This window comes from Orussus abietinus, unplaced genomic scaffold (assembly GCF_000612105.2).
Source record: "Orussus abietinus isolate OABI.00-Male unplaced genomic scaffold, Oabi_2.0 scaffold5, whole genome shotgun sequence".
Lineage (NCBI taxonomy): Eukaryota > Metazoa > Arthropoda > Insecta > Hymenoptera > Orussidae > Orussus > Orussus abietinus.
Window position 1 is genome coordinate 1,327,649 of NW_019394929.1, and position 25,406 is coordinate 1,353,054.

Sequence of the window (25,406 nt, forward strand, 5' to 3'; positions counted from 1 at the left end):
TCTTCTTTTTTTTTTAATGTGTACGCCACATCTTACCAATTTTATACGGTGGCCAGGTGTGGTGGTGAAGTGCCACACGCAGTCCTTGCGCCCAGGATAATCGTTCGGGTAGTTGGGGGAAGTGATCGTGCCCTGAGGAGCAGTGATCTCGAACTTGCACCCACCCTCGGTGCAGTCGTGGCTGTTTTCGTGCAATTTGAAGCCATTGTGGCAGGAGCACTCGTAGGACCCCAGAGTATTGTGACACTCGTGTTGACACCCGCCGTTATTGTTGGCGCACTCGTCCATGTCGGTGAAGAATACCGCGGCGAATCCTGACTTCTGGACGCTGGGACATCGGGAGGGCTCGTTAATTGGATCAATTAGACCCTGCAGATCCTCCTATAGACGCTCGGCATACTCCTGACGAGACTTACCTGTTATCGGAGGTAAACGCTATCCGCATAGAGTTCCCCTCGGATGTGAGCAACGGCGGAAGCCTGGAACCGCAGAATATCCCATGCTTCCTGAGGACGTCGTCGCCGAGTTTGCTAGCCACCTCCACGGAGTCGTACTCGCACTCCTCTTGGAAGACGTTGTTCCCTTCCAGGTCGAAGTGCGTGAAGTTGAGGGTGATCCTGTACTGAGGTGGGGCGATGATCTCCCAGACGCAGTTCTTGTTCATGGGGTAGGTCTCCGGGAAAGAGGGACTCGTGATGGTGCCGTTGCTGAGATCGTAGACCCCCCCGCAAGCGTCTGGAACCAGTATTAATTAATATCTTGGCATATAAAGGAAATATGCCGTATCCATTGCGAAGTAGGAACAACAAAGGCATGTAATAACGCATATCCAGCTCACCTTCGCAATGCTTCCCATCGGAGTGGAGCTCGAAGCCGATCTTGCAGGAGCATTCGTACCCTCCCAGGGTGTTGATGCAGTCGTGCTCGCAGCCATGATCGATCAGGGCACACTCGTCGAATTCTACGCGATGGATTCGAATGTGGATTTGATAAGTACTCTTGGAGATATTCTTCGTTTGGCTTTGTGTTTGTTACCTCACCTTTCATGAATGTCGCAGAGAAGCCCGCCTTCTGCACGGACCCATCGCTGACGAACTTCACTAGAAGCTTGTTCCCCGTCGACCGGATGTCCGGAGGGGCTTTGTACCCGCAGTACACTCCGATTAAAGGCGACTCCGGACTGTGGCCATCGCGCACCTCCACGTAGTCGTAGACGCAGGTGTCGTGGTTCTCGATCTCGAAGGACTGGAACTTCAGGGCCACTTGGTAATCTTGGGGCACCGAGAGCCGCCATACGCACTCTTTGTTAATCTGGTACTCGTCGGGGTAGTTAGGCGACTCTAAGTGACCGACGCCGTCCAGCACGACGTCGCCTCCACAAACGGCCTCGTAATTCGCCGAGAAACCGCGGTAACTTCTTTTGTTCTCCGAGGTGACGTACGTCACCAACATCCGACTCCCGGTCGACACGACCGGGTCATGAATTTTCCCACTGCCGCAGAAGCGCCCTGGATCAAGAAACGATTCTCTGATTACGACAATCAATCATTTAAAGACGATCCGAAAACTCATCCCTGCCTCCGCGACATCTTAAGGGGATGTGAAAGGGACGTCAAAGAGGTCTACTTCATGAAACTGTTCTACAGATATGAAAATTGAAATTTCATTGATAGTGTCATAGACGATTGACTCGTTGAGTGGCACTTTCGTGCGACCTCGAGGGGCGTCTGAAAAATCCATCGAAAATCCTTCTCTCGTTTCTATCCAAGGTGTAGACGTTTACCGAGGACTGGGCTCTTCTGCCAGTAGCCGTCGCGGATCTCCAGGTAATCGCTGAAGCAGTAGTCGCTCTTGAAGATGTCCAAGGAAGTGATGTTGAGGACGATGCGTTCCCCATGGGTCGCGGTTATCCTCCACTCGCAGTGCTCCCCATCGACCAGTGGCGAGGTGTTCGGATGCGTTGGCGAGCCGAAACTTCCGCTGTTTTCTTGGAAAGTTCTTCCGCACTCTGAAACGTAGAAAGGTCCCAGGGTGACTTATGGCCGACGCGACCCTCCCTTGGAATTGAAATCCCGAGCTTACTCTTGCACTTGTAGAGGAGATTCGTCTGCGCGATGTCGCCAGGACTGAGCTTGATCCTCTGTCCGATTTCCGGGCGCTTCTTCCCATCGCTCTCCATCGGCAAAATAGTGTCGAGATAGGTTCCTTTCGAGAAGGTATTCTTAGCATAATGCATGATGGAGTCGTAATCATATGGCAGGCCCAGGGAGTTCACCTCCTCGTCGGTCAGCTTGTTGAAGTTGTACTCCTGGCCTGTGGAAAAGTCATAGGGAGTAATGTAAAGCGTGACATTAAGCTTTTCCCCCGACCGTCGCATATCACGGTGGTCTGGAGCTTATCAAAGCCGATTCGCAAGTGTTTCCGGGTGTGCAAGCTCGGATTCTCGTCCATCCGGCCTTCGAGGTTCGGCGACCCGGAATGCGAAACCGCTTTGTCAATTTAAACACGGAGAGAGAGAGAGAGGACGGGTCCAGTTTGCCAAAGCTCAGTCACCGATCGAGCAAACGCAGGCTCTGGTCATTAATTAATAGCTGATATCCCCGGCGCAAATATCGGGGAGCGAGCTGTGTTAGGAATTGTCCGATACGTTATGCGAGGGACCCTGAAGTGCTCCATTAATCTAACCGAAAATCGCTCGGCGTTACGGAAACGAGCGGACGGAAAGGGAGGGCTCTGTTTGCCGAAATTAACGCAGGGCTTGCAGAGCTTGCGAAACGCTCGCGTGACTCCCTACGGCTTACGGGGAATCCATCTTGCACCCTCGCGATCCGATGGAATCCCCTGCCAATAAATCTCCCCGCACTTGTGAACACACGAGCCTCTGATGGACGAGGTCTGAGACCTTAACTCGCCTCGTCTTGCCGAGAACTTGGCGACCTCGGCTTATAAGCTCCTCGCCGTTTCGCTCGCAAGACGTCTCTACGCGACAGGACGCTTGTGGAAAATTTTAGGAAAAATCTCCCCTCACCAGCCATGATGTTGTCTCGAACAATCTGAACGTGTCGGTCCCGATCGGGTCGCGTGTGCTCGTGCCAAAATCCTACCACGTGGCCGAGCTCGTGGACGACGATCCCGAATTTATCGCAATTCTTCCCGATGCTGATCGCCTGCGGACCGTTCCCCCTTTTACCGACGAAGGAGCAGCACCTGGAAATTTGTACGCATATTATACCCATTGTAACTCGCCATGGTGTCGAGACTGTACCCAGGACTACCATAAACTCGTCGCAAGCCATGATCACGTCACCGTCAGGGTCTTACCTCCTGAAGGGGACTTGATTTCTGGCGCAATGCTATTTACAATTGCAAATTGAGCGCTGGGGGGAATGTGGGGTGAGATCTGGGAGAGAAATCCAAAAACGAGGGAACACGCAGGGGTTGGCGATCGGAGTTGTATGGATTTAGTGACGAGCAAATCTTTGGGCGAGGTCTTGCCCTTCTTAAGAGACCGAAATCCTGGGGCTAGTCACTCGGGAACCAGTGAAATCGATTTCCTTCTTTGAGTTGACGTGATAAACGGCGACGTCATTCGGGGATAAGTCACCATTAGCCGTGATATTGGGCCGTTTCTTACCCGCAAGGCCTCTCGGTGAAGACGATGTAGTTCGGGTGTTCCCTGGTCACTCTTTCGACGAACTTCACACACGTGAAGTTTTCCCAGTGCCTCATGGCTTGTTTGAAGAGCGCCTTGTGAGCCCCGGAGAAGTTTCCGTCGATCTCGTATGGGATCACTCCGTGGTCCCAGACTCTGTCCTTGCGAGCCGTCGCGGCTCTTCTGGTCCTGCTCGCAAAGGAATGCTTTGAAGTGCCCCGGCTCTTCACCTGGTACTTCGGCTTGTACTCGTTGTAGAACTCGATCGACCGGAGCTGTCTGTCGTGGGTGGAAATCACTTCGGAGGAGGAGGTCGTTTCCTTCGACCTCGCCCGCTGCGCCGGCTTCCGGCGACGTTGCATCGGTCTTCGTCGACGCTGACGCTTCGACGAGAATCTGGAAGAGAGAAATTACTGATAAATCCTTTCGGCCACCACAACACGCGAAAACCCACCCCGTGATAATCTGAGAGTCAAAGTCGGGTATACAATAATCGGGACATTTTATTAGGAATTTTTACATGTAAATGAAAAAATATGGAAAATGTCAGCCTCCTCTTTTATAAAGCCGACGCTGACGTTTCGATGAGAATCTGAAAGATAACAATTACTGATAAACCTTTTCCAGTTCCTCGCCCAGTGAGAAATATCATTCACGGGATTATTCGGGGGTCGGAAGTCGGATATTAAATGATCGGCATGTTTTATCAGGGATGATTTATATGGGGAAAAGTATGGGAAATGGTAATCTCAGCCTCTTCTCTTTTAAAGACGACGCTTCAGGTGCTATCTGTACATAATTCCCTTTATAAGTGCGCGCATCAACCTCGGGCCATTACATGGGGGGTTTGAACGGCCTGGTATGAACAACCGCAGTAAAGTTCAGAAATTACGGTGGTAATCAATTTAATGCCTGATACGGGAGCCTCGTTTCAAGGTTTATGGGCTTAAGGTCGAGGAGTGGACCGGAGGTGGATAGATCGCGAAATTAGCTGGGAGAGAAACGGCGGCTTAAGGGTCGGCCTTTTCATGAGGGAAAAATTGCAATTCTGTGTAAAGGAATGCTCCATCTGTAAAAAAGAAAAACAGAGATTGAAAAAAATTGAATGGAACAATTGGAAAAAAAATTAGGAAAGTGATTGTTTAAATTATTATTTGAAAAGTAGAATTTTCGTATGTGGAAATCTTGAGAGGAGTCAAATGCAGAGAAGGGTTCGACGACACTTGTAGACTCTCCCCTCGAGGGAATTTCTCTTCAACGAGTCCCTTGAGTGTCACGTCTCGATTACTTTATCGCCGCGGTTTCCGCAGCACTGGCGCTTGATAATTACTCGCGGAATAATTCCCGCACGCGTTCCGCGATGCGTGCGTCACGAGTCGGCGCGGAGCTGTGATTAAATGAAACGACCAGGACCTTCTTCCTCGGTTTCGCAGGAGCGCTTTCAGCTCTAAATCAGAAATGATCCCGCAGTTGCGAGATGATCTTTCTCCCCCTAATGGCGGAAGGTCTTGCGAATCTCGATTTACGACATTTAATTAAAGGATCGCGGGAGGCGACGAATTTTTTCTCCTTCACTTCCTCTCCATCGCGTATCCCTTTTTCCAATTCCCGTGGACTTTCCTCGACCCCTTACGGGAACACCCTCCGTCATCCTTTTCCCTTACCTTCGAATATCTAAAATGAAATTGAATCTCGCGACCAACCCCACGGAATGTATTATCACGTGTAATGTACAGCGACAATTATTACGTTCTCTAGAGAATTATTGCAGTTTTCCTCCTCCCCCAAATATCTCCTCTCGGCCACTTTTATTACCTCCATTGCATTGTAAATCCGTTCACAATCCCTGAACTAAATGCATCATTGATTCTCCTTAGAATTCTCTTCTTTTCCATCTTCAATTAAATAATCTCAATAAAACAGGAATTAATACCTAAAGCTCCATTATCGTTAAAAAAAAAAATATGCGGAGCGAAGTCCGCGCTGGAAAATAATACCTGATGTGGACTTTGGGGGGAGAACCATTTTATTTGAACGCAAACGTGAAAAATTGTATGCAGGGAAAAACCGTAATTACGTTCTGGGAAGACTTATAATCGTAATTTTTTTTAATTTCTCCAGCCTTTCGCCAGACAAGTCCATCGAGTCAGGCCATGGTTTCTCCTCTCGATAAATACATGAGGCGCATATAGGGCGTGAAGCGTTCCGCTATCAGAGAAAAATCCGCACCCCCTTGTCGCGATGCAGGCTCTGAAAAATCGGCGACTTTCTAACCTCGTTACCGCGATCCCTGGAGCGTTGAAATGGATGCACTCGCGGTTTCGGCTCCGAAAAGGTGAGAAAAAAAAATAATCCCTCGTTCATATTTCACGAAAGACCATAAAGTCCGCAGGAATCGATCGCGGTTCGACAAACACGATGGCCCGAATTTCGATTATCAATCGGTCGCCGGCGAGACGCATAGATCATTCCATTATTGTTGACGGGCGTTAGTTGCACCCCGAATCGCACCCCTCGAATCATCCCTGTACCAGTCGAATGCACTCCTGGCTACCCTTCGCTCGTTTCCGATATGCGGGAAAAATCGCGTTGCACCGATAAGGCGGAATAATCTCATATTCATATTTCGCAAATGACCGAAATGCCCGCGGGCGTCGATCGCAGCCCGACAAATGCGACACCCCGAAGTTCGATTTTCAATAGGGCGTCGAGACGCATAGATCATTCCATTACCCTTGACGGGCGTTAGTTGCACCCCGACTCGCACCCCTCGAATTAACCCCAAACCAGTCGAATGCACCCTCGTTTCCGATGCGCCTCTGCTTGGATTACGAAAAAATTGCGTAGCACTGATAAAACCCGAATGCATCCATCTAGAGACTTGTGCTTCAATTTTACCGATTCACATTTCATGATTTTCTGACTAGAAAGCATGGATTATTTTTAGATTATTTTATTACCCTTGAAGGGCGTCAGTTCCACCCCTCGAATTAATTCCAAACCAGTCGAATCAACCCTCGACCACCCTCGTTTCCGATACGCGTCTGCATGGATTCCGCAAAAATTGCATAGCACTGATAAAACCCGAATTTATCAATTTTAAAACGTGGGCGTGAATTTGACCGATTCTATCAGACTTTTTAACCGCATTAGAAAGGATTGATTATTTCATTACCCTTGACGGACATTAATTGCGCCCCTCGAATTAATTCCAAACCAGTCGAATCAACCCTCGACAACTCTTCGCTCGTTTCCGATACGCGTCTGCATGGATTCCCCAAAAATCGCGTTGCACCGATAGAACCGTAATGCATCCATCTAGAAATCTGCGCCCAAATTCGGTACTTTCGAACGGTGCCCCGATATCGAGGAACTGATATCATTCGAGCCCTCGGCGTATCGGAGAGCCCGGATGCAGATTCCCTCAATTGACTGAAATTGCCTGAAATCCCGGAAAATTGTTGCCGACTGCTTCAGCATCTCTCTATATATTTAACGTTAGAGCGTTTACGAGTTAATCCGAAATAATCCGATACGAACGATTCGGCCTCGTCAAAGAGATTCCAGCTAAAAACTATTTACAGTTTATGGACGATTTTCAAGGTTTAACATTTTTCACGGTCATTTGTTCAATTCCTGAAGAAATGAACGTTGCAATTCGATCTCGCGAAGGAACGTCGGGTGTTCGAGTTCGATGCAAAATGTTCTAATTCGACGGGTCGTATAAAAAGATGTTTTCTGTCCATGGCTCCGGTTTTCTAAGGGAATCGAAGTCCTGCATTCCCTGTAGATCATTTTTCAATAACCGAGGAAGGTGCTCTTATGGGACGCGAAGTCAGCACCGGTTACGATGTCGGAACGGCTGACACTTCTCGTGTAAAATGGCCTCGTATCTCAGAGGTGCGTTTCCTCGCGTCTGTGTTTTGCCATTACGAGAAAAGTGAAAAGGAGGGCCTGTTAAGGTATCGCATCGGCATCGTCCCTTTGCAGCATCCTCAGAGGAGGCGCATCTTATGACGAACGAGATAAAACCGCGGAACGGAAAAATGCAACCGCGAGCTCGGGCTGACCTCCTTGAGGACGGGGAAGAAAATCGCTAACGCGGTTTTCCCGAGGATTCCTCCGAGAGGAGGGAAAGGGAGGGAGCTGGAACGAGGAGCGACGGGTTGGCCGATCGCGATAAATCACTTCCCTCGAGATAGATAGATAGAAAGAGGTTAGGTTCGCGCCCCCGAGAGCGCTCCTTTTCAGAGTGAATAGGGCTTAAAGGCCGATGAGATCGGTCGACGATGACAGGAAGATTAATGGGACCTTCTTTACCGACACGCGTTTCACGCCTCGTCTGGAGATCTGACCTCCTGGAGGAGTCAAAACCTGCTCCTTCTTTCCCATTTCTATTTTTACCCAGCATTTAAATTCCAGAAGCACTTCTCGTGCAATAAAAAGCATCAGTCATATATTTCTTCAGCAATAGATGCTATAAAGACTGAAAGTAAAAATAAGAGTAGTGCTCGTAAACGCGTGGTTTCGAGAATTTCAATTAATTTCACGTAAAGTTTTACGATTTTCTCCTAGATTAGGGAGATTACGAGGTATCGAGTCTTTCAGTTTATGGGTAACCGGCGTTTAGTGATTTCGATGAAATCCTGGATTTCATTGGCTCGGTGCTCTCGAGCCGGAGGCCGTGGTGGAATTTGATATGAAAGCACGTAAAAAAGTCAGTGTAGCTATTTCTCCCAGATAAAGTCGGGAAAAGTCAGCAGAAACGAGGGTGCGAAGTACTCGAGCCACAAAAGGTTCGCTCTTAAACAGGCATAAGATGTAACGGGATAGCGGTCGTGCCTATCGCAAAAAAGGGAGGTCTTTTTATTTTCCCTGAAACTTTATAGGACGTCACTTAAACCGACGTGGAGGTTGGGAGGTGTGTGCGAAGGTCTGAAGGGCGAAGCCCTTCCAAGAAACTTATTGCGGCCTTCCCTCCACCAAGAGAGCGCGTTTAGTCCAAACGCGGGATCTCTTTTATTCCTGCATCGACATCGCTGAACAAACTAATTAAGCCGACTCGTCCTTCCGGAATTTCCAGGGTAAAGAATTAAATTATCCTTTAAGAAGGGGCCCCCCGATAGCGTTAAAACCTGCGCCGACCTTTTTATTCTGAAATGCGACGCGTGATTAAAATTGCTGATATGTCTCTTCCAAGTGAAAACAATGCACAAAGGGCAACGAGATTCATGGACGATCATGAAGTTCAATGCACCGAAGTCTGCCATACCGAGACGCGTTTTATGTCCTGTCTGGAGATTTGACCTCGCCCAGGGAGTCTAAAAAACCATAATCTTTCACATTCCCCTTGGGTTTAGGACTTATTTTCCATTTTTCCAGATTTTTTATTACGATGAAATTGACTTGGAATTTATGAAAGAAATACGAGTGCATATTTCGCCTTTCGCGGCAGGGACTGATAGGATTAATGGCGACAATCGGTTGAAATTGTATGGTAAACAATTTTGACATGAATGGCGTTTATGGAGCGAGGAAATCCGTCGATGAGAAGATTAATGGCCCCTTTGGACATATTTTACGGATCGTCTGAAAGTTCGATCTGGTCCGAAAAATCCTGGAAAATCGCAGCAATCCACGTTCGTTCACCCTAGACACCGACGTCCAGTAGACGTCAATAGTATCGCCCATGTCCGCAGCTCAATATTTCATATATATGCAAATTGAAGAGATTTACCGTGATATCAATAGGATCCCGAAAATGGACCCACCGACGTGAGGTGCAAATATTGCGGCGAAATTGAATTCCCGAGTGCACGCGGATAATACATATTGCATAGTCCTATGGATACACCGGGTCAGGGTGATGACAAATTAACGAATGCAAAAATTCCCGGCTACCGCATCCGCGGGATGAAATCTCATCCCACAGCTTATCAATTTTCTTTTTTTCTCATGAAAATTAATGCTCAATCATTTCCTTTGAATCCTACAATTTTGTTCAGACTTCACTATTATTTGTTAAGCTGAAATTAGTTTCGATCAGTGGTATTGTTTTTATCAAATCGTACATCGATGCAAAATCAACCGAGTTGCAACTATACAATTTATAATTCTTTTCTCTGGGGACGAACAATTTCCATAATTCCAAAAATAGTGTCCAAGCTTCATAGCGCATTCAGTGAAGTAAAACGCGTTTCCGAAATTTCCGCAGTTCCGGTAACCACTTCCAGTTAGTGGTATCGATCTTATCATGATCGTACATCGATGCAAAATCAACCGAGTCGCAACTATACAACTTATCATTTTTTTCTCTGGAGATGAACGAGTAATTTCCATAATTCCAAAAATAGTGTAGAAGCTTCATGGAACATTCAGTGAAGTAAAACGCGTTTCCGAAATTTCCGCAGTTCTGGTAACCACTTCCAGTTAGTGGCACCGATCGTATATCGATGCAGGAGCAGCCAAGTCGCTATCGGGCGAGTGGCTCCGTCGAGGACGCAGTTCCATAATCGAGCGTGCTCTTCCAGACCGTCACCGTGTTCGCAAGTGTCGGAGAGCTCGTCGACTGGTACCGCGCTTCCTCGAGCGTTTGGTATTGATGCTGACAGGTTATTGGCAGTTGGAGGGCTGAAAATGCGCGCGAATTCCGACCGGCAGTATCGGGCCCCATTTCCCGCTTTACGATGATGGGCTTTGTTATTGGCAAAGAGGATGTGCGAGAGGACGACGGGACAGAGTAGGTGCGCGCCCACCGAGTCACGTGGTGAATTTAATCACCCGTCAGGAACTGGGTTAAGCGGGAAAAACTCGATGACAAATTCGCGATATCTTCGCGATGCATTTATGCCGCCCTGAGGACCTGCCCGGGCGTCGTTTCCCGGAGACCGGTGTCAGGGAAATGGCGGTCAATTTGCGAAATTCCCGCCACTAAAGTCGACCCCTTTCCGACTCACCTCCGAGAGGCGTTTAAAGACAGTTCCCCGAACCAAAAAAAAAAATGGAAAAAGCTCACAGAATATTGCATAACAAGATATAAAACGAACGTACCCTTACAGAAAAAAAAAAAAAAAGAATAACTCATCGAACCAAAGAGATATTACCTCGAATTCCACCAAAGGAATACCGTGTCGATTAAGAAGAATAAAATGACTCCACTCAAACTGGAGGTAATTTTCACAATCCCGAAGAAATGTTCCCGTCAATTTACTGGAGTTTAATTCCAGGGAAATAATTATTCCTTTAATTAACGAAGTATTGGGTTATCGGAAAAGTCATGACGCATCTCTTCTGTGTCATCTGTTACGAAAACGCGTCATAACTTTTCCGACAACCGAGTATTTCTTCGGTTCAATGACATTTCTTGTTTTCTTGCCAGCGGAGGGTTCACTAAATTGGGGAATTCAGGCCAGGCGTTTCCTCGAAGACCTTGAAGAGCATCATGAAAGGTGTGTAGGCTCGACGCGTCGCGTGGAGAGGTAATTGTCGTTAATTGCGTAGTTGGGCCACTTTAAAGTACCTTAATTTATGGTGGCTCCGGTGGCGTCGCTTGGACCTGGTTTCCGCGGTGGTTTGGAGGTCGGAGGTGGAAGGGTCCCCGGTCGAGGTCTCGGTCTGGAGATCGCGATGATCGGCGTCTCTGGATCTTGGATCATTTGGGGGAGTCGTGGTCGTCTTGTCTCCATGATTGGCGGACTCGCGACGGCCGTGGCCACTTCGGCGATCGGAGTGCCGCGTCCTTGCGGTCTTCGCGGTCGACGCCTCGAGCCTGAAAATAACCAGGAAGACCCTCAGAATTATCGGCAAACCATTCCCAGGCTCTCAAGCCCGACACACAGGTGCGTGTTTTCGCCGCAGAAATGAAAAACGAGAAGAAACGTCCAGTTTTGATATTTAATATGAAGAATTTTCATACGTTTCCAGGCCAACGTTCAAATAGACAAAGAAATGAAAATAATACATAATTAAACAATGTTGTTTCAAGTACTCTTTTTTTTTTTTCTTCCTACGATTTAGGGCGATTCTGACATTTCCCTTTGAGACCTCTCAAATCTCTGGCTCATCTTTTTTATTTTGCCCCACAGGCTCTGTATACAAAATATCTCCAAGAATTGACTTCGCCATGTCTCTATTACGCGAATAACGTTCCTTGTGTATAAAAAGATATGCAGAGATCTCCGGTATTTGCGTCGTTTCGTATCCGATCCATGGTACTCCAAAATGGGAATTTCGGAATAATACCCACGTGTCCACGGGGCCTAAAAGACTCGTCCAAGAGTTTCGGGAGGAGTCGCAACGTTATTGAAAATGTTCCGGGAATTCCTGCTTCGGGAATCCATTAAAACCCCCGGGCATAGGAATTCAGAATAGGAATTTCAATAAGGCTGACAAGAGACCCATCGCGCCCTTACGCTCGGAGCTTAATTTACCGGCACTTCAGTTTCAAAGCTCGACGACGAGATGAAAAATCCTGCACCGTCCCCGAAGCGTCCCCTGGCGAGATTATGAAAATTTCTGAAATACGCGGAGGAGGCGCCTCGAGCAAACAATTTATTTGAATAAGATTCTAGGGGGTGGTCGTGCGATTACCTGAACTCGAAGCCGCGGTCCTCGATTTCGGGGTGTTCGTCGTGTTTCGGCCGGTGGGATTCCTCCACCGTGCTGTACTGATTCCGGTCCACGATTACGGGCTCGGATTTCCCTAAAGCTCCCAAGGACTCCTCCTTGCGAGGGCCATTGTTCAGGTAGTGCTCGTTCTTGAACTGCAGGATCTCTAAGAGGCACAATTGATTACCATTAGTGGCCTTCCATGAGTCCACTCGGGCTTGACGAGCAAGAAGAGTCGACTTGATCCGCTCTCCCTTCTTCGGGAGGACTTCAGTGATTACGGGAAAAAGCTCACCGGTTAAGCCCTCCTCTTCGACCTGTAGTCCTTCTTTGATGACCTCGTCTCTGTACTTCTCCAGCTCTTCCAGGTAGCTTTTATTTAACTTCTGCTGCCGCCACTCGGTCTCGTACTCGATATTGGGCAGGGCGATGTCCCCGAGGAATCCCCCTGAAAAATCCACACGACGTGTCATCAACTTATCCAGAACACCCTAATACTCCCATCGCTCCTCCTCAGTTTCCTCATAATCTTTCGATTATCATAATTCCTCGTTTGCCTGTAATTATTAATTTCACTCGCGTCTTTGAAGACGCATCGAACCGCTCGGAAGTAACACCTGAATTAACCTGAATTTTAATTAACATTGTTAATAAATCTCGCCAAATCGCCCTTCTTCAACGCCTTAGAGTCACGTGAGAATTTACGGGGGACATTCGTCACTTTTTATACCAGTGGAATTAATCGGGCCTTTATCCAATGACCGACCTCACGTTCACGTGAAAATCGTAGAAACGCATCGGAATTAATTAAGTCGGTATTCCGTGTGCTGATTGCGATGCAAAATGCGGGGATAGGATACATAGGGCTGAAACGTGCGTGCTTGGCCGGCGGGATTTAATTCGATGCGCATTCGAGATTTGCAGGACTGTTTAACCAGCTCGAACGTATGATTTTCCCCGATTTACTTAAACCACGCGAGCCGCGATTGTTTGAAACATATCCCTAATAGAAATTCTATTCGCAGTCGGTGTTTAACCCCAGAGATAACCTAACTCCTAATTCAGTTAGAACCGCTCCTCCTCCTCCGGCCGAATTCCCCTGACGAAATTATTCAAGTACAAACTTTGCCCACGGTCCAGTTTACGACTCCGACACATGACGCATATTTCCCTCTAATTTCCATGCAAATCTTTCCGCGGTGAAAAAAAAAAAAAGAAAAATAGGCCACATTTTTCCTCGACCCACTGCCTCTGAAATAATTATCCCCTTCACGCACGGTGTGCGTAAATTAACGTTAAAACGACGTCAACTTTCCAGGGATTCGTTATTTCCTTGACAAGTGACGCGAGAACTTTTTTTCTTTCCGACAAGTGGCGGAATAATTGTGATAAGTGATATCGGAATTTCCTGAAGACGAAGCGAGGGAATTATTTTTGGGGGACCAGTTAAAGGCGGGCATAGCAATGTCTTTTTCTTTTTTTTTTGTTGTGAGATCGGGGAGTTTCAAATTTCCCGATCGATCGATTTTATTCGATTGATTGTTTGGGAAAAATCGAGAAAAAGATATCGAATGACGAATCGGTGCATCGGTTCCAGATAGTGCTTACGAAAAATCTGCACTTTGGATCGGTTTACTCGAAGTCGGCGGTTTTGCTGGATGATTTCCACCCCTTTTCTTCGCAGCATCTCATCTTCCCTGGACCACCCTCTATCTGGTTTCCGCTCGACTTTTCCTGGCAAGCTCTTCGGCCCTCTCGCGAGGAGTTACGCCAGTGGAGCATAGCCGACACCGACTTATCGTAGCCTTCCATAAATCATCGAACCTTATCGGCCATGGGAGTTTATATTCGAATAGCTGTCCGATGTAAACAGGCCACTATCTCTCGTTCAGCCAGTCAGGGAAACTCGGGAGAAAGAGAAAGAGGGGACGACGTCGTTTCTTGAAAGTGCACGAACCAGGCTGAGAGATTACAACCGATCTCACCCGAGAAGAATGGAAAACCGAGGAAGAGCGACGATTCCTAAATGAATCCGCTAATACCACGGCTTATCAAACAGCGCCTTCATAACGACCAGAAATCCAAACCAACGTCTGTTAAAAATTCAGGAATTAAAAAAAATAATCAATTAATAAACGTAAACTGGACCGGTAGAAAGGTACCTCGAAGAGTTCCATTAAATTCTCAAAAATATTCCTAATAGCCATCACGATAACCACGGATGCAAGTCCCCGTTGAGAATCTGGGAATTCCTTGTAAATAAATTTCATGTGCAAACCGGAGCAATAAGGAGTACCTTGAAGAGTGCATCCTCGGGATGCGAATGCTACTCGATCCGCAAAAATATTCATGCCCAGTCACCAGGAATATCCCGAAAGTTTAGCGAGGGTGGAAACTTGGCGAGCCATTCCTCGGAAGTTCTGCCGGAAAGTCGCGGACTAGTTTCGGGATTGACTTTCCAGGGAAATCGGGATTTTTCCATCCGTGGGCAAAACTGGACCCAACAATTTGTCCAGGCCAATCGGCTGATTAACCCGCGTCCCCCGGGCCGGAAAAAGTCGTTTCCGTTCACGCTTCGGCATATTTATCGGCGGGCCGACACGCCCTTCCGCGAGGTGCATGTTGCAGTGCGATGCACCTGCATCGTTACTACGATCCGTATACAATCTCCCACCCTGACCATAATCTGTTTTGGTTAATTAATAGTACCTGGCTGCGGCTCGCTCGCAAATGTGGGACGCATAAACCACGCAAAGCTCGCGTGTGCTTTCGCACGTGTTCCCGTGTCCACACGAGCGGAGTGTCAGGGTGCATCCCCGGTATCGGTGCACCGACATCGCCTCGATATCGCCTCATCGATACCACACCGATATCGCCACATCGATACCACACCGATGTCGCCACATCGATACCACACCGATACCTCATCGATATCGCCACACCGATGTCGTTGCACATGCATGTGGCGCGCGGTCCGCCCTAACAAACCGCATAATGGTACCCTTCCACCCTAGCCGCCCTTTCTACCGAACCACCCCTTTTCGAAATCCATTCAGCAGGGAAACTCTTCGACGCTTCCTCGAGGGAATCCACGCGTGAGACCTCGATCGATCGCGTCTCACGCGATTTCTTCTCTCGGCCTGACTTCGCCGTGCATTTTTCGCCCCGATAATGGCACCCCCCTGCCGAGTGTCACCCCACGGAATTGGCCCTCGATCGAGGGCTGCAAGAATGCCGAAAGGTGCAAGAAGCTTGCTGATGGAACCTTGTCGGAGCTGCAAGAAATTTCGATAAAACCCTGGAAATGGCTCGCAGCTCGGCAATTTTAGTCATTCCAGAGTGGAAATTGCATGTGATTACAAAAGGGTGGTTAAAGGCACCATAGAATTCAGTCAATTATTTTATATAAGCCCGTGATTATCTCGAGTGTAAATTCGATGAAAAAGAAATATCTATCCACGAATTTATATGGAACGATCAACTGTATAAAAACTATGGAGTAGGTGGGAAAATGGTACGATAACAAAAAAATATATATATATGTATATAAACTCGTCGGGAGTATCGATACTTAGGAATAAATTAATTACTTAGAGTATCGACAAGAGTTGCGGAGAAGTCGTCATGTAATTCGACCTCAGGCTGCCAAGTGGAGTCCACCTTCCACCTTTCCGAGAATGTCTCTTGGAATATGAGTCTTTTGGAAAATGGATTAACTTGCCGGTCAATAGGATCGAGTTCCATCGTGAGTTACGCGAAAGTGAGGACGTTCCTCGTATTAATTTACCTAATTGTCATTTCCCCCGCGTGGTCGAATTAATTCCCCTTTTTGCCTGCCCTAGAAATTTCCTATTTTACCGTTTTGTCATTTACTTTATTACCTGGCGCCTGATTTGAATAACGAGGCCTTTCGTGGACCGACGAAACTCCCCTTTGAACGGCGCGGCTTTACCGCGTCACTCTGTCCTGCGTTGTTAATTCAACATTCGATACAGGGGACACCAAATGCCGTAATCGATTTCAAAGCCACTGCACTTTTCACCATACAACTCATTGAATTCAATATCGTGACATTTACGCCACTGTTTACCCGTCTATTTGCTCGCCATAGAGATTCGCGCTTTCCTCTCCGTGTCCGTAAATATGTCATTTAATAACCCCGCGGCATTTTCTATTACGTTCAAATCAAGTTCATCAGTCGTCGAAATTACCAACCTGCGTTTCATTAATTGGAATTTCCCGAGAGGTGCATCGGTGGTTCGACATTTTGAACTTTCGCCTCTGTATCAAGATTAAATTCGGGCTGCTTCGAAAGTGCACTTCGAGATCGGAATCGGAAATCGTACGTGGACCTCCTCCGCTCTTTTAATAACGTCGATCGACTTCGATCGCGATATCTCGAGTCAAGGGCAGTTCAGTCTCGCGAGGCTTCTTTTCTCGGCTGCACTATCAGCGACAGCTGCCACGTTTCCGATAACGAGACGCATTCTCCCTCTCCGATCCTCTCCGCTTCTCCGCGGGTCTTTGCAGCATCCGACCGAGAAAAAGTGGAGGGACCACGTGCGATCTGATCTCTTCCTTGCGTGCAGGAATGTACACAGGAAAACGTGTTTATCTACATACATAGCACACAATAATGACATAATCGAAGCAGGCAATTTTCGAGTGAATCTCGAAGACAAGGAGGCGCCGATATATTGATTAATCTTTAACTCTTAATGCATATTAATGAATTTTCAATTATTAATTCGTTCCTACGTAGGCCTCTGCACAAAAAGAGGGACCACGTGCGATTCGACCTCCTCCTGGAATGCACTCATAAAAACATGTACACATTGATACATAATATACAATAAGAATATAATTGAATATCCGATGATTTGGAATAAATCCTGAGTCAGGGACACACCGACATGCACTGTGTAATTAATTCGGGAGCAGGACATGTTTATAGGTTATCCTCGAAAAAATTGGGATTATTAATATGCGTCGAGCCTGCCAAGACCGGCCTGCGGGTTTTAATTACACACATATGGATTTTTAATTAAAATTCTCGGACATTAGGGACCATGTGTCCGTAGGGGTCCGGACTCGAGTCGAAAGTATAAAAAGGCGGCCTTCCGATTTTCCCTTTTCTCTTATATCCCAATTAGCCGGCGGAGTCTCCCCGCACGTACCGCACTAGCAGTGCATGCACCTCCGCAAGTACGTTTCGTTCCGCGCAATCTTCGACGTTAATTATTCTCTCGCATAACCGCGAGATCGTGGACGAGAGCCAATCGGCAGGGCCGGACGTGTCCAATCTCCGGATCGAGCTGAAGAGCTCTTTCATTTCCAGAGTGGTTTGCCTCGAAAGGAAGTCCCCACCTTGGATCGTCGGGCGGAAATTTTACATCTTTTTCTTCCTTTTCCCTCCAACTTCTCTCCGGTAACGTCGACCTGCGCCGCCACTTCGCGGTATCACCTGTCGAGGTCGTGGAATTTTTATCGGGGAAGGTGAACGGAGAAATGTAACAATTAGGTATCTGCATCGGACCTGCACTTCTTGGATCCAACCGTTGAGCTACTGTAACTAAACAGTTCATTTTCAGGAAAAAAAGAAGAAAAGAAAAATTTGCAACTGGAATTTTGGCGAAGGGAATGAAAATTTTTCATCACCGAAAGTTGGCGGCGAGATGTAACAATTAGGAGTTTGCATCGAATCCGCGCTTCCTAGACTGGACTTCTAGATATCGTTCGGGTAGCCGCAATTACGGCTCTTTGCACCTTAAAAAAGGGATTTACCCAGTATGAGGTACCGCAAAGGGAGGGAGAAGAAAAAAGTAAAATCCAGAGTGAACGTCATCCTGGATCGACTGGAAGCTGGTTAAAAAGGAGGAAAGGGGATCTCCAGTTTGCAGTCGGTAAATGTGACGTAGCCAATGACCCGAGCTGGAAAGCTCTTGCGTTTTCAGAGCAGCTTTCAAAAGAGCTCCCCACTTTGGAGCTTCGGCCGGGATTTTTCTCCCACTTCCTGCTCTGTCCATTTAATCCTGTACACGAAGTGCGTAAAGACCGGAATGCGCAGAACCTATCGAGAGCTCCAAATGGATGCGTCCATAAAAATACCAGTCGAAAACGGTCGACGGCCTGACATTCGGAAACTCTCAAAATCCCTCGAAAATACATCAACCGGAAATTCCGTAAACGCGAGATTAATGCTAGGTCTTATTAATTGAGAATACGAGTCACGGGTGCATATCAAACGGCAAATTGATTAGTTATCCCGGGTCTCCGTATTCCCCTGACGGTGGGATAACTTCCCCTAGATATCCATAGGATTTGCACGGTTCCCTCTATAGTGAAATTCCCTAGGAGGCTGCTAACGCCGGTGTAGTGCCCAAGGGACTTGCAAACTGCATTTCCGCCGTATATCCCATTTAGGCGCCGCGAGGAAGTGCGTTATGTCGTATCCTTTGTGCCGAAAAAAAAAAAATAAATAAATAACACGCAGACACACAAAAGACCACGCAAAGCGCGACGTGGAGGCGCCATTTGCCTCCGGCCAGGTAATTCGAAAATGAAATTCCCACTTTAGGGGAAAACCTGTAGACAGGGTTTCTACTTCTGGGTGCTCTTCAGGGTTTTTTTTCCATCTCCACGTCGTAGGGGGTGTCGTGCTCGACGTTACAAGTTTCGCACGTCGTTCCCGACGAAGGGACGTACCGCGTAATGTGGGACTGCGGGGTGCGTGTCGTATTGATTCGAATTGAGAGAAGCCTCTCGTATCGTGGCAAGAGTCCCTGTTGCGCCGGATTAAACGCCTGCCTATTCCACTGAGGGCAACTTTTTGCTCCCCGGTTTGAACCGCGACGGCGAGGTCTTCCGCAAGAACGAGGACGAAATTCGAAGGGTACCTAGCCGCGAACAAACGCGGACAATGGGAAGAAAATACCGCGATAAGGGCATCGACTTAATTCAGAATTTCATGATAAAGGACCCCGATCAGTTCCCCCGTTTACTTTATCCTTTAAACTTTACCTCGCTGACTTGTGAATTAAATTTTTAAATACCTGTCCCGATAGCATAGGTACCGGATATTCTTACTGATAACATTCACGTGATTGTTAATGGTGTTTGGAATTTTTCTTTTTGTAGTTTGACGGTAGTCGCAGATATTCGTGGTTTACATGGATAGAGGTCCTCGTACGTGGAGGTCCTTGGAACGAACCTTCAGGAAGCGAATCTGGGCCCGAGATGAATGGACCCTCTTCGAGGCAGTCTCTTTAGGGTGGCTCGAGATCGTTCGCCTAACTCCAGGTGGAGATCCCGAATAATCCAGCGAGAGCGCGTCCGCATCACGTTCAGCTGTTTTCAATCGGATTCTGCCGCTCTTCCCTTCCTTAGGGCTCCATCTTCTAACCGATTCGTCGCGCCTCCGGTTCGTTTCATAGATCGAATTTGGCATGCACGACTAGAGCCGTGTCCATGGGTTGAAAAGGTACGGCAATTCGTTGCTACGAAGGACGGTCTAGCTGGTCCTAGGACGAGGGGACGACGCAAATTGTTGGGGTAGTCTTGGGGTCAGATCCTAAGGGGAAGATATTGCCTAGGAATTTTCCCATGCTTCTCGACTCTTCGGGTGCGTCTTTCAGTTCGTCAATTTGGATATTTAGAATCTCCTCCACCGATTCTGCAAAAATCCATCTTACGCGTGGAAGGTTCATTTTTCCATGACGTGTACTCATCTTTTGAAGAGGCACTGCATGACGGTACTCCTCGGATCTCTCCTCTCCGCTTAATTTCCCTAGTTCCATGTGCACTTTCAAAGTCCCCCAAAAGTGTCCAGAATTGGCAAAAAATGCGTCTCTGACCCGGAGGATTCGTTGCTTCCTGATCCAACGAGCTTCGCATGATCCAGCCCGATGGCTGCGCGTTGATTGCAGGGTTATCGGAGTGGGTCCAAGGAGGTGGGAACGCGTCATCGACCGATTGCCCGGTCTCGAAGAATTTCATTGACATCGTCTATCAGGACTCTCTCCCCTCGTCCCGCAGTGTCCCGTCTGCAATTTCCGAGCCGGCGATACACTCGAGGGCCGCATCGCGAAACGAATTCGAGGCCGCTACCCGGCCTCGCCAAATTGGCTCTCTCGCTCCCCGTCGAGGTGGTTCTCCCCTAGATGGAGGGTCGAGGTGCCGAGAGGCAGGTCTGGTGAAAAATTGACTTCCGTCCCGAGAATCGAAATGATTTGTCACCCGGAGGACGGGCCGAGGCCTTGTCCGGCCGCGTCCGGGCATTTTTCATAACTATACCGAGCCCCATTGTTCCGCCCCGGAGAGTTAGGGAGAGAAGTTAGAGAGCCAGGGAAACCGCCCGCAAGAGAGCCTAGGGACCCTGCAGTGAACCGTAGAGAGAGGGACTCGTGTTTCGTTTCATTTCGTTTCGCTTCCTCGCAGGCCCGTTTTGTTCTCTCTCGACTCTTTACCTCGCTTCCGGCTCGGCTGCGACGACCAACACGAGAGCCAGTGGTTAGAATATGTAGGTCGTCGCCAGAGCACGAGCCCCTCTTCGAGTTTCCTCCCTGAAGAGCGATCGAGGACCCCCTGGCTCTCCTCGACTTCGATCGCCGCCGATAATCATCATACGAATTATCGTTCCTTTACCTGACCCTCTATATAAATCCCCCATGTGCCTGAATTCGCATATACAAATTTCGATCATTTCCAGGTCTACCTTGATTTTTCCAACGAAACAATGCAGCACGTTATTGCGCTTGAATTTTTCTAGTTCGTCAAACGTGGAGTGGAAGTTTCATTCGGGTATGTCCGGGAGGATTGATTTGTTTGTTATGGATACGTTTGTATTGCTTTTTGGGGAAAGTTGAGACGTTTCCTAGATCCTCCTATGGTTATGTACGGTACGATGAGTTACTTTTGAGTTTCGTCCAAGTGACGTGGAATTACGATTTAACTTCCCGTTTGAGAAATTGTAGCTTCCTGCGATATACCGGATAATTGTTCCGAGAAACTGTCCTAAGTTTCGGCTTAGGTAAATGTATGCACCCCTAGTGGAAAGTTGCCCTACGCGGAACTTTCCGAAGTATTTACGATGATGGAAATATATATCGCGGATCGGACAGGCCGTTTCGGAAATATCGAATAACGCAACTTTTCCCATTGTCCTGCACAACGGAGGGTTACATAAATTTCCCGACGGTGTTACCCGCGCGCCCGTTATAAGGAATAATAAAAAATGACGAGTTTTAAAAATGAATTACCAAGCGGCGCGTTGTTTGCGGATTCCATTGTCGAAGGGAATTGAATGGAACCCGATACGAAGCAATAAGAGTGATTTACTCCTCGTTAAGTAAAGGAAACCTCGTGATCGTCGATGACCATCGCTCTCGGTCGGCGAGTTTCCATTTTTACGGCGGGTCGTTAAAATCTTCTACTCTTGTGCAGACCTTTGCCTCGAAATTGGAAGCTCCTTGGTAGGAAACTCTCCTGAAACCACGTTTCTGTACAGATATATACAGCTTTGCCGAGCAATCAGTCGAATAAAGCTCAACATCTCCGGCTTGCGGCATACTCTTCAGATTTCTAAAACGTCAAAGCCTAGAATTCCAAATATCGAAAGAAATAGACATTCGCTTCTATCTACCGAATCAAGACCCAAGTCACCATGCAATTAACACCATAAAATTCAGTTCGAATATTCAGCTCCATAATCTGACATTCGTTAAAGGAAGGCTGGGAGAAATTTCCAAAAATTATCCTACCCTCGATTTTTCTAACGAATCCAGACTCAAAAGTGCTCACTAAATTAGCAAATAAAAATGACCAAACATGACATGTCGGTCCAATTTTAACTTGTATATCTTTCAAGGCAAGTAAACAATTCCATTGTTAGGATTTTCCAGCGCGTCCCGATGTCCCGATTTTTTTTTTTTTTTTTATTTTCGCATATCGAAGGGGGGACAAAATCAGGTCCATTGGGGCTCGAACCCTGTCGAACGGATCGGCGGTTCGACGCGAATTGGGATAGAATAATTAAAGCGCGCCTTGCCAGGGCGATTATTCGGGCTCGGAGGATGCGGAGGGAACCGCTGGACCGGTGCCAAGTGCAGCGGCGAGAGTGCCACCCGCAGAGAACGGCGAGAGGGCAGATCCGACCCTCTTAATTTCTGTTTAATTCATAAAGACTCGCGAGCCTCGGAGGGTTAAGGGCCTCCGACGTCAGGGTGGGCCGAAAGCCCCCCGAAGAGTGCCCTCCGTCTCGCTCCTCTTCCCGATCAGACATTGTGCCGACGTTACCTTCGACATCGCTTCGGCATTACCTCGACATTGCTCCGACATTACGCGGACATTAGGGGAAATTTTCATCCCCCCGCGACACTTACCTGCGTGGGAGCGCGTATATCACGCATACAAATTGCCGGCTAATATACGCCCATCAGCCCGGAATATATCATGTATGATATACACGCGGTCGCGGCGCCACTTCGGATGGGATTTAAGGAGACACTTAGCAGGGTCTACGGCGAAACTGAGTAATTTTCGGAATACTCCCGGAATTCTCCTGCAATTAATCCAGGGACCTTTTCGAAGCTTTTTCCAGGTGACGCATTTTCCCCGGGGGAATCTTCCGAGACCACACGGGTCGGGATGGAAGTTGCGAGCGCCAGGGCGAGTTTGCAGGGGGATTAGGATTATCCTTGTTAGCCGAAGGATTACCACCAGGTGTCATAAACAGGGGTATAACAGTGACCCCTGGTAACGGACAGGAAGTAACCGAGATACCCCTGCCGAGGTGCGCTCCAATTAACTTGAATTAAACGAATCAAATGAATGAAATTCTGGATTGAAGGTAACCCAGTTGCTACGAATTTCCCGCGGTATAATTTTCTGCTAAATCCTCGATCCTTCCTATATTAATAACAATTACCCTTGGACGTGGTGGGAAAACCTTGCAATTGATTAAGCAGGTGCGGTAATTCGAGCCACCCTCGTGCCCGGGATCATGACTCCAGGTGATGGCGCTCAATTCTGGGGATTGGCCGGTCTTGCGCAGTAATGCCGGGCTAAGTGAACTCCTAGAAGCCCGTCGTCCCAGTGGGCTGGACACGGACCCCCTGCTGACCCTGAGGAATGCCGAATCCTGCATTCGGGGACGACCGGTCGAATCGCACCCTTCGATCGGAAAGCCGATCCGACCTCGCCCCCTCCGCGTGAATTTCGAGAACGCGGCTGACCTTAGGGCGCGAGAGTGCCTCCCGGCATTCTATTACTATTGTCAAGGCTCGAAGTATCTCGTTACAAAGGTGGCCAGCTAGAGAGAGGGAGAGAGAGAGGACCGAGCCGGCCAGGGCGGGTGCGAGGGAGAGGCCAGAGGGATCGCGAGCGAAACGAGATACCGCGTCATTCGCAACCTCGCGAGGTGGAGGCAAAATCGAAAATCCGAGAAGGGCTGCCTGGCGGAACGAGATAGGGCCGAGATGGTGAAGGTGGGAAAAGGGTGGAGGGACACCCTCGAGAAAGGGTTGCCTTGGAATAAACCGGGGGCCGCTACTAATTCCTACCCCAGTATAGGAAACGCGACTAATGAGTCACTATAAGTACAATTACCCCCCAAAAAAAATCCCTTTTCAAATGATCACTATCGATGCTCCCGACTATCATTCCGATTTTATAATAAAAAATCCAAATTTCCACCGTGTTGCGCATCTCGATACTTTCCTCCACTCTGCGAGGGCCCCTTGAGCAGGTTACTTACACCTGTGTACGATATTCGCGAATTGTCCGATAATTAGATTATTCGGGATTAAGAGTCCTTAACGAATTATTGCGTGATAATTTCTTCTTCTTTTGTCTGTTAAGAGTTTATGGTATTATCGCAGGAAGGCAAGGGTGCGGGACCACCTTTTCCGTAATCACGGGTAAATGCGAGGAGGTGCGGGACGGCGGGGTAGGGCGCAATAGAAGGTGTAAGGAGGTGCAACGAGGGGTCCGCGCAAGCTCGAAGAGATCCGAGAAAGGCCCCGCGAAAGCTCGGATTTCTCGTTACGAAATACTACGGGAATATCAACGAGGTGGCTCGGTTACGTCAATTAGGGAGCGCTCGTTAGTGGTTACACCTTCAACGAGATCGCGGACTCGAGGCGAGTTACAGCCGCCGATTAGAGGACGGAAGTGCAGACGAGGATGTCCCGTGCACTCGTTGCATCCCCGCCGAGTGCAGTTCGTCGCATGATGCAGCATCGGCCAATCAGCCGTGCGTTATCGAAATTTTGAAGTCCCTCGACCATCGCTACCAAGATTCACGTTTTCATTTCCCTTTCGTCGAAAGATTAAAGATCTTTCTCCAGGAGACACGAGGGACACCTTCTCTTCCCGGGGATAGTAATAATTAATCTGAATTTATGTATATGCAGGAGGCTGGGTACAGAATTGCACTGCAGTTCCCAGTGGGATTACGTAAGGATTCGAGCAGGTGGAGGCGCCATCCACGTCGATGCAATGCGGAAGCTCTCTTCCGGGTTTTGATGTCAAGTATGCACGGGACCTTACATAATTGGCGAAGCGTATCCTCCCCGAAAGGAGAGGATTCTAGTTAGGTAAGAAGCTTGGCCGATGCCACACTCGGAAGGGGAATATCGGAACTGGGTTAAACCGAAACAAGATGAACGGGAACTGCTTCGTCTACGTTTTTCTGGACAGGGTTTTCCGGGTGTCTGGCTCGCCCCCTCGGCCATCGCCACTTCCGGCCGTCCTCTCACTCATTTATGGAATCACCCGAGACAATCCGAGCAAACTTCGAGAGCGGCTTTTACCGGCGAACTTATCAAAGAGAGGTAAACTTCGTTTCCTCCGCCTCGAACAATCCCCCCTTGAGTGGCGGCTGCGTGGATAAAAGCATCTTGCACTCGCTGGAAATCCGCGTTAATATACCAAATCCGAGTTGAAGGGGATAAAAAAAACATCTGAAGAAAAATTGCACGTCCATGTAACGAATCCTTGAACAGAGATTCTTACTACAAAATTGCAGGATTAGAAGGAAATGTCGCGAAGCAAATATATCAAAAAATTACACGTCACTCTTGGACAATGATAACAAAATTTAGATCAAGGGTCGCGAGGACGAGAATCGAAGCAAGATTAAGCTTTCGAA

The 25,406-nt window shown here is 48.1% G+C and overlaps 1 protein-coding gene across 1 annotated transcript in view; it reads right to left on the reverse strand.

Annotated features, from left to right (window-relative positions):
- LOC105701214 (bone morphogenetic protein 1) overlaps nucleotides 1-25,406 on the reverse strand; it is a 33,665-nt gene that overhangs the window by 2,777 nt on the left and 5,482 nt on the right. The window contains exons 2-12 of the mRNA XM_012427766.1: nucleotides 12,555-12,707; nucleotides 12,242-12,425; nucleotides 11,172-11,420; nucleotides 3,635-4,048; nucleotides 3,029-3,207; nucleotides 2,083-2,313; nucleotides 1,784-2,008; nucleotides 1,041-1,508; nucleotides 839-961; nucleotides 417-735; nucleotides 37-328 (exon numbers count right to left, since the gene is read on the reverse strand). Of these exons, the coding sequence (XP_012283189.1) occupies nucleotides 37-328; nucleotides 417-735; nucleotides 839-961; nucleotides 1,041-1,508; nucleotides 1,784-2,008; nucleotides 2,083-2,313; nucleotides 3,029-3,207; nucleotides 3,635-4,048; nucleotides 11,172-11,420; nucleotides 12,242-12,425; nucleotides 12,555-12,707 (2,837 nt within the window). The remainder of the gene's footprint in view (nucleotides 1-36; nucleotides 329-416; nucleotides 736-838; nucleotides 962-1,040; nucleotides 1,509-1,783; nucleotides 2,009-2,082; nucleotides 2,314-3,028; nucleotides 3,208-3,634; nucleotides 4,049-11,171; nucleotides 11,421-12,241; nucleotides 12,426-12,554; nucleotides 12,708-25,406) is intronic.